The sequence below is a fragment of the Cyrtonyx montezumae genome, unplaced genomic scaffold (genome assembly GCF_038088225.1).
Source record: "Cyrtonyx montezumae isolate F1298 unplaced genomic scaffold, pur_monq_1.0 scaffold_25, whole genome shotgun sequence".
NCBI classification, from domain to species: domain Eukaryota; kingdom Metazoa; phylum Chordata; class Aves; order Galliformes; family Odontophoridae; genus Cyrtonyx; species Cyrtonyx montezumae.
The window spans coordinates 11,914,957-11,930,349 of record NW_027071992.1 but is presented as its reverse complement, the minus strand read 5'-3'; the positions used below and the strand labels follow the sequence as shown (position 1 = coordinate 11,930,349).

General features: G+C 41.1%; 1 protein-coding gene across 3 annotated transcripts in view; it reads right to left on the bottom strand.

Annotated features, from left to right (window-relative positions):
* LOC136050809 (leukemia inhibitory factor receptor-like) overlaps positions 1-15,393 on the bottom strand; it is a 177,837-nt gene that overhangs the window by 117,657 nt on the left and 44,787 nt on the right. For all 3 annotated transcript variants that reach the window (XM_065739923.1, XM_065739925.1, XM_065739924.1), the window contains exons 18-20: positions 15,044-15,137; positions 14,398-14,476; positions 11,347-13,739 (exon numbers count right to left, since the gene is read on the bottom strand). In XM_065739923.1, the coding sequence (XP_065595995.1) occupies positions 13,101-13,739; positions 14,398-14,476; positions 15,044-15,137 (812 nt within the window). In that variant the 3' untranslated portion in view covers positions 11,347-13,100. The remainder of the gene's footprint in view (positions 1-11,346; positions 13,740-14,397; positions 14,477-15,043; positions 15,138-15,393) is intronic.

Genomic DNA, 15,393 nt, shown 5'->3' with positions numbered 1-15,393 from the left:
TCCTTCTGGCACCTCAACTGCCAGTGTTGAACTGGATGTTCAAAGGAAAGGTTCCCTCCACCCATCATGCTACTGATGCCACTTGGAGTAAGTGGACTGCACTGATTACACAGCGAGCTCGGAGGGGGAACCTCAGTCATCCAGGAATCCTAGAAGTGATCATGGACTGGACTAAAAAGTTTGGAACAACACCACCAGAGGAGGTAGCACGTGCTAAAGAGGCCCCACCATACAATGAACTACCAGACAATGAAAGGAGATATGCCCTGTTCACAGATGGATCCTGTCGCACTGTGGGTAAGCACCGCAGATGGAAATCTGCTGTGTGGAGCCCCACACGACGAGTTGCAGAGGCCACTGAAGGAAAAGGAGAATCAAGTCAATTTGCAGAGGTAAAGGCTGTCCAGCTGGCCTTAGATATTGCTGAACGAGAGAGGTGGCCAGTGCTTTATCTTTACACTGACTCATGGATGGTGGCAAATGCTTTATGGGGGTGGTTACAGCAATGGGAACAAAATGACTGGCAGTGAAGGGGTAAGCCTATTTGGGCTGCTGAACTGTGGAGAGACATTGCTGCCCGAATAAAGAATATGGTTTTAAAGGTGCACCATGTAGATGCTCATGTTCCTAAGAGTCAGGCAACTGAAGAACAACAAAATAACCATCAGGTAGATTGAGCTGCCAAAGTTAAGGTGGCTCAAGTAGACTTGGACTGGCAACACAAGAGTGAATTATTTCTAGCTCAGTGGGCCCATGAGACCTCGGGCCATCAAGGAAGAGATGCAACATATAAACGGGCCAGAGACCAAGGGGTGGACTTAACTATGGATGCCGTTGCACAGGTTATCCATGACTGCGATACATGCGCCACAGTTAAACAAGCCAAGAGGATGAAACCTCTTTGGGGGGAAGGGCGATGCCAAAAGTATAAATATGGGGAGGAGTGGCAGGTTGATTATATCACCTTGCCACAATCTTGCAATGGTAAGTGTTAGGTGCTCACCATGGTGGAAGCAACCACTGGGTGGCTTGAAACATATGCAGTACCCCATGCTACCACCCAAAACACCATCTTAGGGCTTGAGAAACAAGTCCTATGGCGACATGGCACTCCAGAGAGAATTGAGTCCAATAATGGGACTCATTTCAAAAATTCTCTTGTAAATACTTGGGCCAAAGATCATGGCATTGAGTGGATTTATCATATCCCCTATCACACACCAGCTTCTGGTAAAATTGAAAGATGCAATGGGTTGCTAAAAACCATGTTGAAAGCAATGGGTGGTGGAACATTTAAGCACTGGGAGAAGCTTTTGCAGAAGCCACCTGGTTGGTCAACACCCGAGGATCAATTAATCACGATGGTCCTGCCCAATCCAGCCCTCTACCTACTTTAGAGGGAGATAAGATCCCTGTAGTACATGTAAAGAACATGTTGGGAAAAGCAGTTTGGGTCCTTCCAGCTTCTGGAAAGGGCAAACATCTCCATGGAACTGTCTTTCCTCAGGGACGTGGGTCCACTTGGTGGGGGATGCAGAAGAATGGGGATGTTCAGTGTGTACCACAAGGGAATTTGATGTTGGGGGAGTGCAGTCAGTAATTCCATGTATATACATGTATATATGCTGTGTTTGTGTGTATTTAATGCACGTTAATCATTGTTCTTCTATATATATATTAAGCATGATGTAGTGATGTGGAATAAGGGGTGGAATGTCATGGTTTTATGAATTTTGGTACTGGTATTCCACATGATAAAATCATGTAGTGCATTTAGAGTTAAAGAGTTAATGCTCCAGCTCTGTGGATGATTGATAGTTCCAGGTACAGCTGTCTCAGAAGAGAAGAAGAACTCCATTCCCCAGAGGACTGTGCGATGCTTTGCGTTCTTACATGTTTCCGCTCAGAGGGAAAGATAAAAACTGTCTGCAGTCACGGGACACTCCCTTTCCTTTGGGATGGACTCAGCAGTGGGTGCTCGCTGCCGTCCGCCTTCAGCGTTAGCGTAAGACCTTTGGCTTATCGGACACTCTCTCTTGCTCATTTTATTTGATTTATTAGCTTCAATTCCAATTATATTGTATTATATTGTGTTATTTTGCTTTCTGATATCTTATTTAGTAAATTAGCTTTCCTCTTCAGATTGTTGCTGCTGTTTTGTTTCTAGGCCCATCTCCCTTTTCCCTTTTCCCTTTCCCCCTTCCCCTTTCCCGGGGCATGGGTCCGTGGGTCCCCCACATCAATTGTCACGGAACCGGGCTGAACCAGCCTGGTAAACCATTTACACCCAGGCTATTAACCACATCACTTATCAGAGGCTTGGCACAACCCTGGCACTGCAGCAGGAGCAACCATTGGCAGTCCTGTCTTACATATGCTACGGACCTATGGAGGAGCGAGAATGCCTGTCCTAAAGTCACCATTCCCCAATACTAACTTTCTTACAAGCCAAAAACCAGGCTTCTGAATCTGGGGCAACTTCACAAGCTTTTGCATGTGCACTATAACTCCATAAGTCCCTGGGAAAGGTGTGTAACTGTTTGGTAAGTTTCGCCACTGTTGGATTCTGCACTGCATTTCAAGTCCTAACCGCAGAGAAAGAATCCAGGGCACAGCAGGGACTAAATCAGCACTTGCTGTTCCCAGTCCCCATTCAGGGTCCTGCTGGTCAAGCAGGGAAACTGGTGCCCATGTTCTTTGCAGCAGAGGAGGTAGACAGGGAGCATGCAGTTAAATAAACAAACTAAATATTAAAACTGCTATAAAGAGGCCATTGAAATGCAGTAGCATCTCTGGTTCCTTGTGCCTCACTTTACAGTGTAATCCTCTTCCTAAATCTAATCTCAGGTTGTCTTCTTAATTTTCCATATTCATCCTGAAAGACACTCCGCTTGCTGCCAGCATTGGATGGCATGAGGAGGAGCTGCACTGAGCTGTGGAATCCAGGGGACCATCGGGAAAAAAAATAGATGGTGATGGCAGGGAGAAGGATGCCCAGTGGGGCAGGGGCCATGCCTTTGGGAGTTGCTCCCTGTCTGCCCATTGCCTCGTTCAGACACAGCTCAGACGAAGTCCACTGACCAGATGCTGTGGTATTGGCAGGTAGGTCTGCTCTGATTGTCCTAGGGCAAAATAAGGAAAAATATGAAAGAAAAATATAATGAAGCAGAAAGAGATGGCAATGGAAACTAAAGCCAGACCTAGTGGTGATCCCTACTGTAGGTAAAGCCTTGTGTTGGCAACAGTGTTTCCTTGGCAGACAAAAGTAAGGGAACAAAAGATCTTCATTACTCCAGCTCCTTCACTTGGCTCTGGGAAGCCAGGAGGTGATGAGGAGGAGGCTGCTGGAGGTGGCTGCCCTGAGACCTGGTGAATTGTCTTGCCAGAAGTGCCAACTGAATCACCATTTTCATCACACAGGGTCTGCTTTTGGGAAAACCCTTTAAATTAAGCAGAGGCTAAAACACTGCTGAAGTCTACTCATGGAGAGCAGCAATCCCACCTCACCACTGAGTCACTTTTGGTTTCAGGAGCTTATTGTGGATTGAACAGCTCTCTCACACTCTGTTGTTCCTATGTGGTTCGCAGTGGGCCTGTGTCCCCATGGTGGGGCAGAGACTTGTGTTCACCAAGTGCCAGCAGCACCAGGGCCTCAGCAGCCTCGGTGGCCTGTGGGTGCCCTCAGCAATGTCCCTGCACAGCCTAGAACTTACTCTGTGCAGACTGTTTTTAGGAGCCGGGCCTGGGTGTGATCTATCTGCAAAATAATAAAAATATCACCTATTCAGTCCCTTTTTTGCCCCTTCTGTTCTACTAGCTCCAAATTGCCTGCCTTGGAGACTGCCAGGCAGCATTGCAGGCTGAGTGCCCCTGTTTCTCTTGAATTTTCCCTCACTGTTAAGACTATTATTCTTTGTTTATTGTGCACAGGACAAAGACAACGTTGTTCCTCTCCTCCCCCTGTCTTTTTTAAGCTTCCCGCAGTCTTCCTCTCTAAGGGAACACCAATGCCGTTCTCCCTGCACCAGCCCCACCACCAGTTGCATTTTCCAGCACCACATGTGACGGCGAGACGCCAGGAGTGGGAGTGGGGACGTCGCAAAGGTCACCGTGGGGCAGACAGCCACAAAAACTGTGACTGGGTGGAAGAAAAGGGACACAAAAAGGGCTGGCTCACAACTCAATTTTTTTCCTTTCCTTTCCTTTCCTTTCCTTCCTTCCTTCTTTCTTTCTTTTCTTTTTCTTTTCTTTTTTTTTTTTTTTTTTTTTTTTTTTTGCAGATTCGTTAGTGGTTTCCAGTGGCAACTAAGGTAACTTCTTGTGGACATGTTAGAATTTCCCTTGCTTTTCCCATCTTTTGAAGATGCATTTTCTTCACTATTTCTTTCACTTCCTTTTTTTTTTTTTTTTTCCTCTCTCTATTTTTTTTCTTTGTGTTGGCAGGAGCAAAGAATTCAAACATGATTGCCAGTTACCAAGGTCTCATTCAAACTACCACAGTACTGCTTTTTTAACACTAATAAATAGCAAACACACAGGGATGCTGTAATCTTTATTCATGTGCTGTGCATAACTTTTTTGCAACAGCAAATGCAGAGAAACACTGGATGCAAATGTTACAGGCTGTGATGTGTTAGGAGCAGATAGCACAGAGAAAAACAGTTAAGCAGCAGAAAGTTATGCATGCAGATATGAGGAAGCACTGACAGCTTGACGCCCTCTCCGTGCCCATGTCCTCATGGTGAAGAACAGACAATCCCGATCTTCCATCACTGCCCAACTTTTAAATTTGATCAGGCTACTGTTAAGTACAACAATGTAAGTACAACTGACATTGTTCAGAAGCTGCTAACACTACTTGAAACTCATTCTCTTCTCGGCTCTGTGATTTTAAACCATTATTTAAAAATGCCTGTATTAGTAGTTATTAAATGCACTCAGAATGAAAAGCTTCAGATCGCAATTAGCTTGAGGTATTTTCTCCATAGTTACTGTATGTTGTAAATGCAACACAAAAAGGTGCTGTCAGTAATTGATTTCTCCACTGACTAAGTAACCAGAAAACAAACACACATCTGAAGGTGAATCCTTCCAATGAGAGGACTTGCCATATGCGTAGTAAGGTGCACTACTGGGATGTTTGCCTCATCAGAGCTTCAAGTAGTGGAGGAAGGTTGGTGCTGACTATAGGGAGATCAGAGACTACTTTGCATCTTCAAGGACCCATGCTCTCAGCTGTTCTTGTATATTGGCACTGTGGTAGATCACCAGGATAGCTGGTCTGCAACCTTTGCACAAGATGTGTTATGGCACTAGTCTGTCTGCACAGTAGTAAGCCAGTGGGTTCAGATGCTGTGGTTAGATCACAGAACCATAGAACCACCATGATTGGAAAAGATCTGCAAGATCATCCAAACAGTTCACCTACAAATATTTCCAACTAAACCATGTCCCTCGGTACAACATCTGAACATTTCTTGAACACCACCAGGGACAGTGACTCAACCATCTCTGTGGGTAGCTAATTCCAGCCTCTGACTGCTCTTTCAGAGGTAAAAATTTTCCTAACATACAGCCTTAACCTCCCTGACTTGAGGCCATTCCCTCCAGTCCTATCACCAGCTACACAAGAGAAAAGGTTGACCCTGACCTCAACACAACCTCCTTTCAGGTTGTTGTAGACAGAAGTAAGGCCCTCCCTGAGTCTCCTGTTTTCTGGTCCAAACAATTCCAATTCCCTCAGCTGCTCCTCCTAAGTCTGGATGCAGCAAAAAATTCCTTGGCTGTTTCTAGGAGAACAAATAAGTGTTGTGGTGTGAGTACCTTCAAACATAAGGTCCATCTTGCAGCCACCATAGAAGTGGATCATCTCAGTTCCACTAGATCTTGAGAATGTCCTATATCACCCAAACCAACCCCACGATGCTCATCCTGGACCACTTCTTCCTGACACTACACCCTGTATTCTGGAACACGGACATCCACCACACAGAGCCGTCCATTAGAGGGAGCTCTGTCTCCTCACCTCTACAAGACAGCTTTGAAATCCCATCTCAAATCGGTTGTTAGAGATGCAGGCTGAGAAAGACACAGACAAGGGAAGCAACCCAGTTCTTTTCATATTGCATGACATGAACCAGAAGAGCTTCACTGTATGCTGTACATACATGCTATGAAATGCTGTGCTTAGGAGAAGCTGCTCAGTGAGTATTTGTGTTACTCTACTGATCAAGAAGCCAAGGTGGTGCTTGCCAGATTCTGAGCTTCTTTATTCTAGCACAAAAAATAACTGTTTACACTGGAGCATGAGCAGAATTGAACTCTCACTTTAAAATAAACATGCAAGCAAGGAATATCAAAACATGTACGAGCGTAAGAAAATATATTTATTAAATTCCATGGCAATATTATGGTGAAATTGTTAAATACATGCATATTTTTAGACACACAAGCAATACAACAGGAATTACAACAGCCAAGCAAACTAGTTTTAAAACATTTGCAAAGTTGGTGTCTTAGGTTAGTCTCACGTGTCATCTAGCCCACTGGGATATTATTTCCCCATTGTGATCCCATGCTTCCATTTTCAAGCATGCATTTGTTTAACTGCTAAGCTAACAACTTTTCTTGTTGATACACACTGTTGAATCACTATTTTACTCAGAATACTACAACTACATTAAAGTGCTGTATGAGTGTTTTGTTTAAATTGTGAAAACCTTTTTTGAGTGACAGATTTGGAAGCTGGAAACCTTCGGTATCATTCAACAACTCAACTATGTTAAATGACTGGCTAGGTTTAGTGTGTTAGGATGACTGCTTTGACAGTATGATTTATTGATTTATTATCAGGACTCATTTCTACAGATGAACATTTCAAACTGGAAAACAATATTTTCACTACTATTTAACAGAAGTCCATTAAAATAGTTGTAAAAATAGAACACAAAACCATCTCTAAAAAATTATTTATGCTGTAATAAGACGGTATAAAAAGAGCTAAAATAATAATTAAAAAAACAACCTGCAAAACATTGAACCATTGAACCTGTTCACAGTATGTATTTTAAAAGTTACAGCATTAGAGTACAACACAATTTTTGGGAGACATGCATGACTCCACCAGTTCTGCTGCTTTGTGTGCCACAGCTGGACTGAAGATCAAACTACCATTATCATCAGGCAGGGTTTCAGATGAGGGTTACCTTCTTTTTTGACAGGCTACGAAGCTTACAGTATTGATCACCCTAAGCCACTTCAAATCACATTAAGGAAAAACTGCTATGGTGAAATTTGAGGACTGTTTTGTATTTGTATTGCTACTAAAAAGCGTGAATCTTTACTGGTGTCTGTTTTACTCTGCACAGTCTGAGCTTTTTGAATTTTTCTCAGCCCAAACAAGGAAAACAAATACAGTCCATGGTTAAACTTTGCTCTCTGGGCACTACAACTTGCAAATTAAACCAAATGAGTGGCAAAGTTCCTGAAATGTGTGGCTGGCAGGGTGCTCGTGGAAGCTGTGCATCCACTTCTTCAGCTGCCTGCTTTGCCCTAACACCATTTGAAGTGCAGATTTGCGTCTGCTCAAGATCCTCTCTAGAGATGCTGTTAGGGAACACAGAAAAGATGAGGATGCTAATTGCTCTGGCTCACCACGGCATCACTCAGACACAAGGAGAGGGTGGGACTGGAAAGGGATTAACTCCACCCCTTGAAGCACCCTGCTCTCTGACCAGCTCACCTGCTGAGCTTCCTGGTGAATCTCAACCCCCAAGTATTTTCTGGAGACATTTTTTTTTTTGTTGAAAAAGTAAGAGAAATTGATTTGTGGGGAAAAAAACCCCCACAATGTTGATATGCACACTGGGACAACTTGTAAAGTTACAGAAAACCCTGCCAAGATCATCTGAGGTTTGTTTGCATAATGTGCAAAAAGGAAATAAACACTGGGGGAAATCCAGAGTTATATAAATGATGGAGGAGGGGAAAGAAAACTGTTGTGGAAGAAACTTTTTTCCAGCTTCTAAGAAGATACTTAAAAACTTACGAGAGGCATGAGGAAATGAGCTTTTAAACACTCCAATGTTCTTCAATCTCTGTATGCGACATCTGGGGTCAGAGAATGTGCTCCCAGGCTCACTAATGACAAGTTAATGAATCCAAAAACAAATCTGTAGATGTGCTGACAGTATCTCTAAACATCAGTCACGCAGGTCACTGCCGAATGCACGACAGCACAAAGTCTGTGTAGGATGCTGGGGGGAGTGCAGATGGCAGCTATTTCCCCTGTGTGAAACTGCACCTCCTAAGGCATACAATCAAGTACAGGGCTCTGAAAAACTTTGCTTTGGGAACTGTAAGCCAATACACACCTAGATATGTAACGCTGCTACCAAATATTTGCAAGAAGAATTAGAAACTTACCCAGATGTTAAAAATTCTGACACCATTTGATTTGAAGTCTTCATTAAAGTCTGTGGCAGAGCAAAGGATCCTACTTACGTGGGAGGCTCTTGATAGATTTATGGTACAGAGCCTCGTTAGCAACTTCGTTCTCGAAATATTATGTTTTTTCTTGCATATTTCAAATTCTTTTACAGTATTTTTATCTACTTGTAAATACAGATATTCTGTTTATAAAGAAATTACTGTCTAAAAATAGAGGACACTATTTTTCATCACCTTTTAGTAGTGATATTCAAATACCTTCCCCCTCCAACAAATCCAGCTACCATCAGTTTTGCTACTATTTATGTTCAATTGAGCGCCCAGGAGGACAGTATAAAGGGAATCTCACTGCTTTCAGCTCTAACTTTATTCTGTTGAACTTGTCATGAACAAAAAAGGAGAAAAGAGACTTGAATCTGTGCTTCAGGGCAGTCTGAAACTTGAGCAGTAGCACCCTGCTGCCCTGTGCCCAGCAAAGGAAAGTTTGGTCCCCCTCATAAATAGAAGGTGAAGAAACCAATTGTGTCATGATGGATGACACGGCTACTGATTTCCTTTGAAAAACAGCTTACCCACAAAAGCAGCAACTATGGACAACAGAGTCAGCAACAACACCAAATATCAGTGATTAGGTCCTAATTCTGCATTTGCAGTCACCACATAGCAGAGGAGATAATTCACTGCCCATCTGTAATATTAGCTTACTATTTTGTTGAAATATTAACTAGTAGTTCTGTGAGGTATATCACATTCAAATTTACAACTCCAAAATTTAACACACAAAATCAAGATTCCAAGTATGCTCCTGTATGTCAGTCACAACAATAATGAACAAGTCAAGAAGAGTGCACGATGCTAATCAGACATGACTGATGTTGCATGCAAGAAATAAACAGTACTGAAAAACATAAAAAGAAAAAATAAACCCAACTGTCACATATGACAGATATGGCTCAAAAAAAAAAAAAAAAAGCAGCAATGCTGATAGATGATTTGCTTGAGAAGGAAATAGCTTGACACTGGCACCTTGCATCTCTGGACAATTCAATCAGAGGAGTGAAGCACTGAGTTAGGAGTGAAGTGCTTTTGGACAAAAGCTCTTCTACTCGGAACCCTTCAAGGATTTTTTTTCTTCCCTTTTTTTTTATTTCCTAATTTTCTAGGAAAACAAGCAAGAAGTAAAAAAAAAAATTAAAACAGAGTTTCAATAAAGAAACAAAATCTTTTGGAAAACAACAACGCAGTACATTTACTCTCCTAATACCTTTTTCAAAAACAGAGGGAAGGGGTTCCACTCACATCTAATTTGACTGCACAGACTTACTCAAAAGCACAAAGGCAGGAGAACAAGGAGTCTGATCTCCTTTGAAGCCCAAAGTTTCAGTCTTACAATTGACATCAAAACATCTTGAGGCTGAACAGCACGATGCTTTGTAGTGCTTTTGGTATGGAATACTTCCTCAAACATGCTTCACTGGTTCAACAAATCACCTGGGCTCAAAAAGCAAGCCTGTTCTCTGATGATCCTTGTCTCTCATTCTTACTGCTCCACACATACATGCTGAAAGGTGTCTCCACTGGTTATTAAATAAGCACATATCCTCTCTGGCTATTAAATAAGCACATATCCTCTCTGGCTATTAAATAAGCACATATCCTCTCAGTACTCATTCGGTAGTAAGGATTTGCTGCAGAAGATTTAAGATAGATGTTTGAAAAGGAGTCCTCACTGGTAGCATACAGGTGAAGCCCCATTGCAGGGCTACAAACACAAGATATGGTAAGCCTCTGCTCTTAATGGAACTCTCCTGTCCTACATCCTGGAAATTGGAACACAGATCAAAAACAATTATCTAAGTTAAAAAAACAAAAACAAAAACAAATTAAACAATAGCGATGGATAATTAAATGAGTGCTCTGATTACATTAAAGACAACCCTATAGTTGGGCAACTCTCTACTACCTAATCATTGTGAAACAAAGCAATACCGAATGATTTTGCCTTTACTGCAAATGAAGAGCAACACGAAGGAAAACCTGAATGTGTGATCTGTGTTGAATTGACTCTCCTCGACAGCACTGCAAAAGGTGTTATATTGCCCCCTGTGAGCTCTGAGTGCTCTCTGCAGTCACCCTGGCTTCCATTCTGCCAAGTTAACAAATACCAGACTTCAGTTTGGTGTTGCTTCTTGTAAAATGCAACCACAAGAAAGCACTGTTATTCTCTGAGATCAGCTGTTCCCCCAGGGCACTTTCTTTTTTCCTAGGGTTCTTCGTGTAACAGTAACTGCTCCTCTGTATCGAGAAACTGCTCCCCTAAACAAAAACGTAACAAACCATTACCCATGCCCTCCATTCTTAACATCTTCTGCTTTCAGTTAAAAGTGTATGTCAGCCCAATCTAAAATTCATTAGAACATAAAAACGACTGAGAGTGAAAAGAAACAGGCTTTAAATAAAGTACTGTGCGCTTTGGAATAGAAAGAAAATACTGCTACTATTAGGACATAATCATTGCCTAGCTATCAAGCACAAAGAGAAGGACTGCTTCCTTTTATGTATTAATTTAGTGTTCTGAATAACAAGCAGTAATAAGTTAGGCATTAAACTTTCTCTTGTAGGGATGCCTGGTGACAGATGGACACCAGCTATTCACACTGCCTTTTCATTTGCAGCTCTGTTAGTTCCAAAATTCATTTTCTAGAGCAGAATCCTACCTGCACTTCCTGTTCTTCAAACAAACCATGCATTGTCAGGCCTGCAAACATATCTAAACTTACTGTCTTTACATTTCACTCTTCCAGAAGGCATACACAGTTGTTAGTGATAATGATTTGGAAGCTGCTTAGTGTTTTGCCTTTAGTGTTCTGTCAGTTTTGAAATCTGTGTTTTCATTACACAGGTCAGTGTCTGAAACTGCAGCACCCACTGCAGTGACTACACTTAACCTAATGCTTGGTTTTATTTTGATGGCCAGATCATGTGGTTCTCTAGACCGAACATCTGCTAAGCTTAGCCACCCTTATGGTCTGTTCTCACAACATTACAGCTAGCAACTTAGTCAATTCAGCATCCTTATCTATTTTAAGATCTCAGTTTGAAATCCACTCATCCATCTTAATAATTTCAAATGCCACAAGCCTGTTCAGGAAATCGAAATCTACACAAAGATCTGGTTAGGACTTCATGGAGATCTGCTTTGGTCAAGCAGTTAAAGGTTTTTTCTTTCTTCACTGTGTTTTACAATACACAACAGGTAAGTTAGAAAGCACTTTGTCTCGTAAGCCAGTAAACTCAGTGTGCTACAGCCAGAAATTTACACAGTGAGATATTACAATTACAGTTGCCTATAAATGCATACATGAAAAAAATCATAGATGATTGTTCTGAACACTTCTTTAAGTATATAAATTTACATCATTTAAGATATCTTTGCATCACATGTATGGTAAAGGAGAGGTAGAATTAGTGGCCTTAAAACCTCATTAAGTTTCTGCCACTGCAGAAATCCCCCTTCACACTCCTAGATAGGATTTGTAGGAAAAGGTCCTGTTGGGTAGACAATGTGGAGAACAGCCAGGCAGCAGGTAGCAAAGCTAACATAATGAAGACCATCCAAAGAGCAATTTGTTCTCATGGAGCTGTAGTACTACATCTGATTTCTGATGCCAAATGGCTTGTACAACTAGTGTTAGTGGTCAGAGGTTTCCCCATGGCTTACATTACTGCATAATGCAAAGACTCCTGAATACTGTGAGGGAATGGAATATTGTATGACTCTGAGGCAAGAGATCTGGAGCTTGAACTATAAAATACAAAATACAAAATTAGTGCAATACATCAAGAAATATTAACTCCTTAACCAAAGGATAGAAAAGTATAGAGCATTCTAGGGTGGTTTTTTTTTTTTGTTTGTTTTGTTTTTAAGTTTTAAACTTTATGCAGTTCTTTTTGAGGTTTAAATCAGTGTTACACATTATTTCCCAAGTTTGTACCCCTGAGTCAAACACTGAATAAACATTGTACAGTAGGTACAGAAACTAGTGTCTAGTTAAAAAGCAACAGATTTAAATGGCTGTTGCTTTAAAAGTGTTAAACAGTGACAATACCGTTTCACGTGGGAACAAAGTAAAACTTTGATTTGTTGTTAGTTTATCACTAGGTAAGAGTTTCCAACCATATCCTTATCAAACATTAGACTGAAGTTTTCAATAAACGAAATCTTCAAGTGAGCAAACCTGTTGAGACTATATCGTTTGAGTATGCATGGTTGAGAACAACTACAACAAAGCAAAGCAATCTTTCCAAGTTATGAGTTGTATGAGAACATATTAACCTTGGAACACTATGTGAAGGTAGGCAGAGTTCTTTGTCTATATTTATCAGGAGATCTAAACTCAATACTGCTTATATCCAATATATTTTACTACAGTAATAACTAAATTGCTATAATTTTGGCCTCAGCCTCTATTAAAATGGAACATCAACACTTTCACTAACTTAAACATGGTAACATTCAGCTTACTAGAACCTCTGCTGACTGTCTCCAAGAATAATGCATGCTTTTTGCACTTCAGTTTCATCCTTTCTTTACAACATCAGGAATAAGAGCTTATTTAGAAGGCAGGTTCAGGTGCAACGATGACTCACTGTTAATCGTTTGGCTTGTTCTGAAAAAAGTGTGTGAAGGACCACCCTGTGTTACTGGGCTTGGGAAAGTCTTCATCATCTTTTGGGGGAAGCAGAAACTGTCGGGAATTAATGGAGCATGGGCTCCCAAAAGATGCATTTTCATTGTTGCTTTCAACTGATCCAGGAGAGTCTGGAGTGTCCATGTTCCAGGCATTAGTGTTTGCTTGAGGTCTATAACCTGCTGTTTTATCTGGTTCTTCCTCGGCAGGTAAACCACTTTCTATTTTCAGAGCACTGACAGGCAGCTGCATTTGTGGCTTATAGCCTGCGATAGTCACTATGTCTATTTCTGATTCCTCCTCTGGCTTAATTTGAGGCTGATACATTGACTGGATGTCAATGTAAACCACCTGAGATAACCCCACAGGTTCATCCATAGGGGGATTTGAGATTTCCTCTTCAATGATAGGGGGGCAGTAGGACACAACTACGTGGTTTTCTGTTTCTGAGTCAGATCCATCTTCAGGCACAACAGTGTCTGTTGTTGCAGACATCATCTCAGTGTCTTCAATTTTGGGAGCTGCAGACTGTGTCTCCACCACTTCAACACTATTTGGGGTACAGGGATTCATTTCCAGTGTTTTAAGTGACTTATTCCCCTGAAGTGAAAAAAAAAAAAGGAGAAGGCAGAGACTAAGCTAGAAGACCTGAAGATCCTGAAAGTAACAAATCAAGCCTGCATGCTGGCTTGTGGCTTGCACTCATTCCACTGCCATTAGTACAATAAATAAATAAATAGATAAATGTGCTTCGATTTTTATTTTGTCTCATCACACATTCCTGTTCACATTAGAACTATTTCAGCGAACTTAAAGAGATTCCAAATCTTGCAGTAAGTGTTTGAGAACTGTTTCCCCAGATCTCAGCTTCTCAGAATCCAGTCCAGAAGGTTACCTAAATGTTACACAAAGCTCCAGTTACGGTGCCCGCTGTATTTTACCATAGTTTCTACTTCTCCTAACACTATCACAGAAGTAATAACTATGTGGGAGAATCATATCCACCTATTAATACTCGCTGTTAGTGAGGCAGGACAGAAACACATCAGCTCTTTCCTAGCCCAAACTTTCTAAGTAACTACATCAACATTACAGTTCCAGATGTAGCCTGACAACAAGTTACAAAGCATCTTGTCACACTCCCCTTTGCCACAGAATTATTTTACAACTGGAGTGGAAGACTCAAAGCCCACAGAAGATTTCTTTGCTTGTAACGTCTTCTAGAAGTTTAAAATGCTAGATTTAAAATAAAGGTTACCTCACAGATGTTCTTCTGAAACTGCAGCGCCTTACTGTTCTCAGGATTTGGGATCTCTGGATAAAATGTTTCTTTAATCCTTTAAAGGGGAGAAAAAGAACTTTTTAAAGTTACCAAGCCCTGAAACAGTTTGCCAGTACACTGAAGGGGTCAGAACATCTCAGTTTAATTCAATATACTGAAGACATCTGGTATAAAGATCCAGTGTGTTATACTTTCATTACATACTCGGAGAAAGTAAGGAAATAACAGCAAAGCTTTTTTTCTCTCTCTTTTTTCTTCTTTTTTTTAAAACTAGAGAACTTGAGATGCCACATTTATGAGAAGCTGAAGGTGGGATGTCTACCTGGGTGTTTGTGGATAGCTCACAAATTATGCTTTGGAAAACTGTTCATAAACAGGGCTCACTGGGAGACAGAGTCCTGTAAAATCTTTTTGCATTCTTAATTCTCACTTATTGCCAACTCAGTTTCTATCTCATCTTCTTGAATATTTTTTTTTGCCACCTGCTTTCACACAGGTCTGTAAAAGCCCACTAACATAACTGGGCACTTGCAGAAAAAAAGGAATTACTCAAATCATCAAAAACACTGGTATTAAAGCAAACACATTCAGAAAAAGTTCAGAAATGAATGCAGATATTTACCATTCCCTTTTCCTATAGCAAAAGATGCTTGCCACCACTCCAAGAAGAACAACCACTGCCACAGGAATGAGAATTGCAATAATTAGTCCTACAGCTGGGGGACAGAAAAAGGAGAGACATTAAAGATATCCAAAGTTTCCAGCAAGCTTTATGAATTTTCTATCTCACCTAAGCAGAAACTCAGTTAACACTGGCCCATAAAAAAAGACCTATAAAACATAAAGCATAAACTTCACCTTTTCTGGAAGAGAAAAAGTCCACCCATAAAAGGTTCATTCAGTGATAGCTACAGAAATAAGCAGATTATTTCTCTCTGAATTAATTGCACATGTGCAATACAAGATTGATTG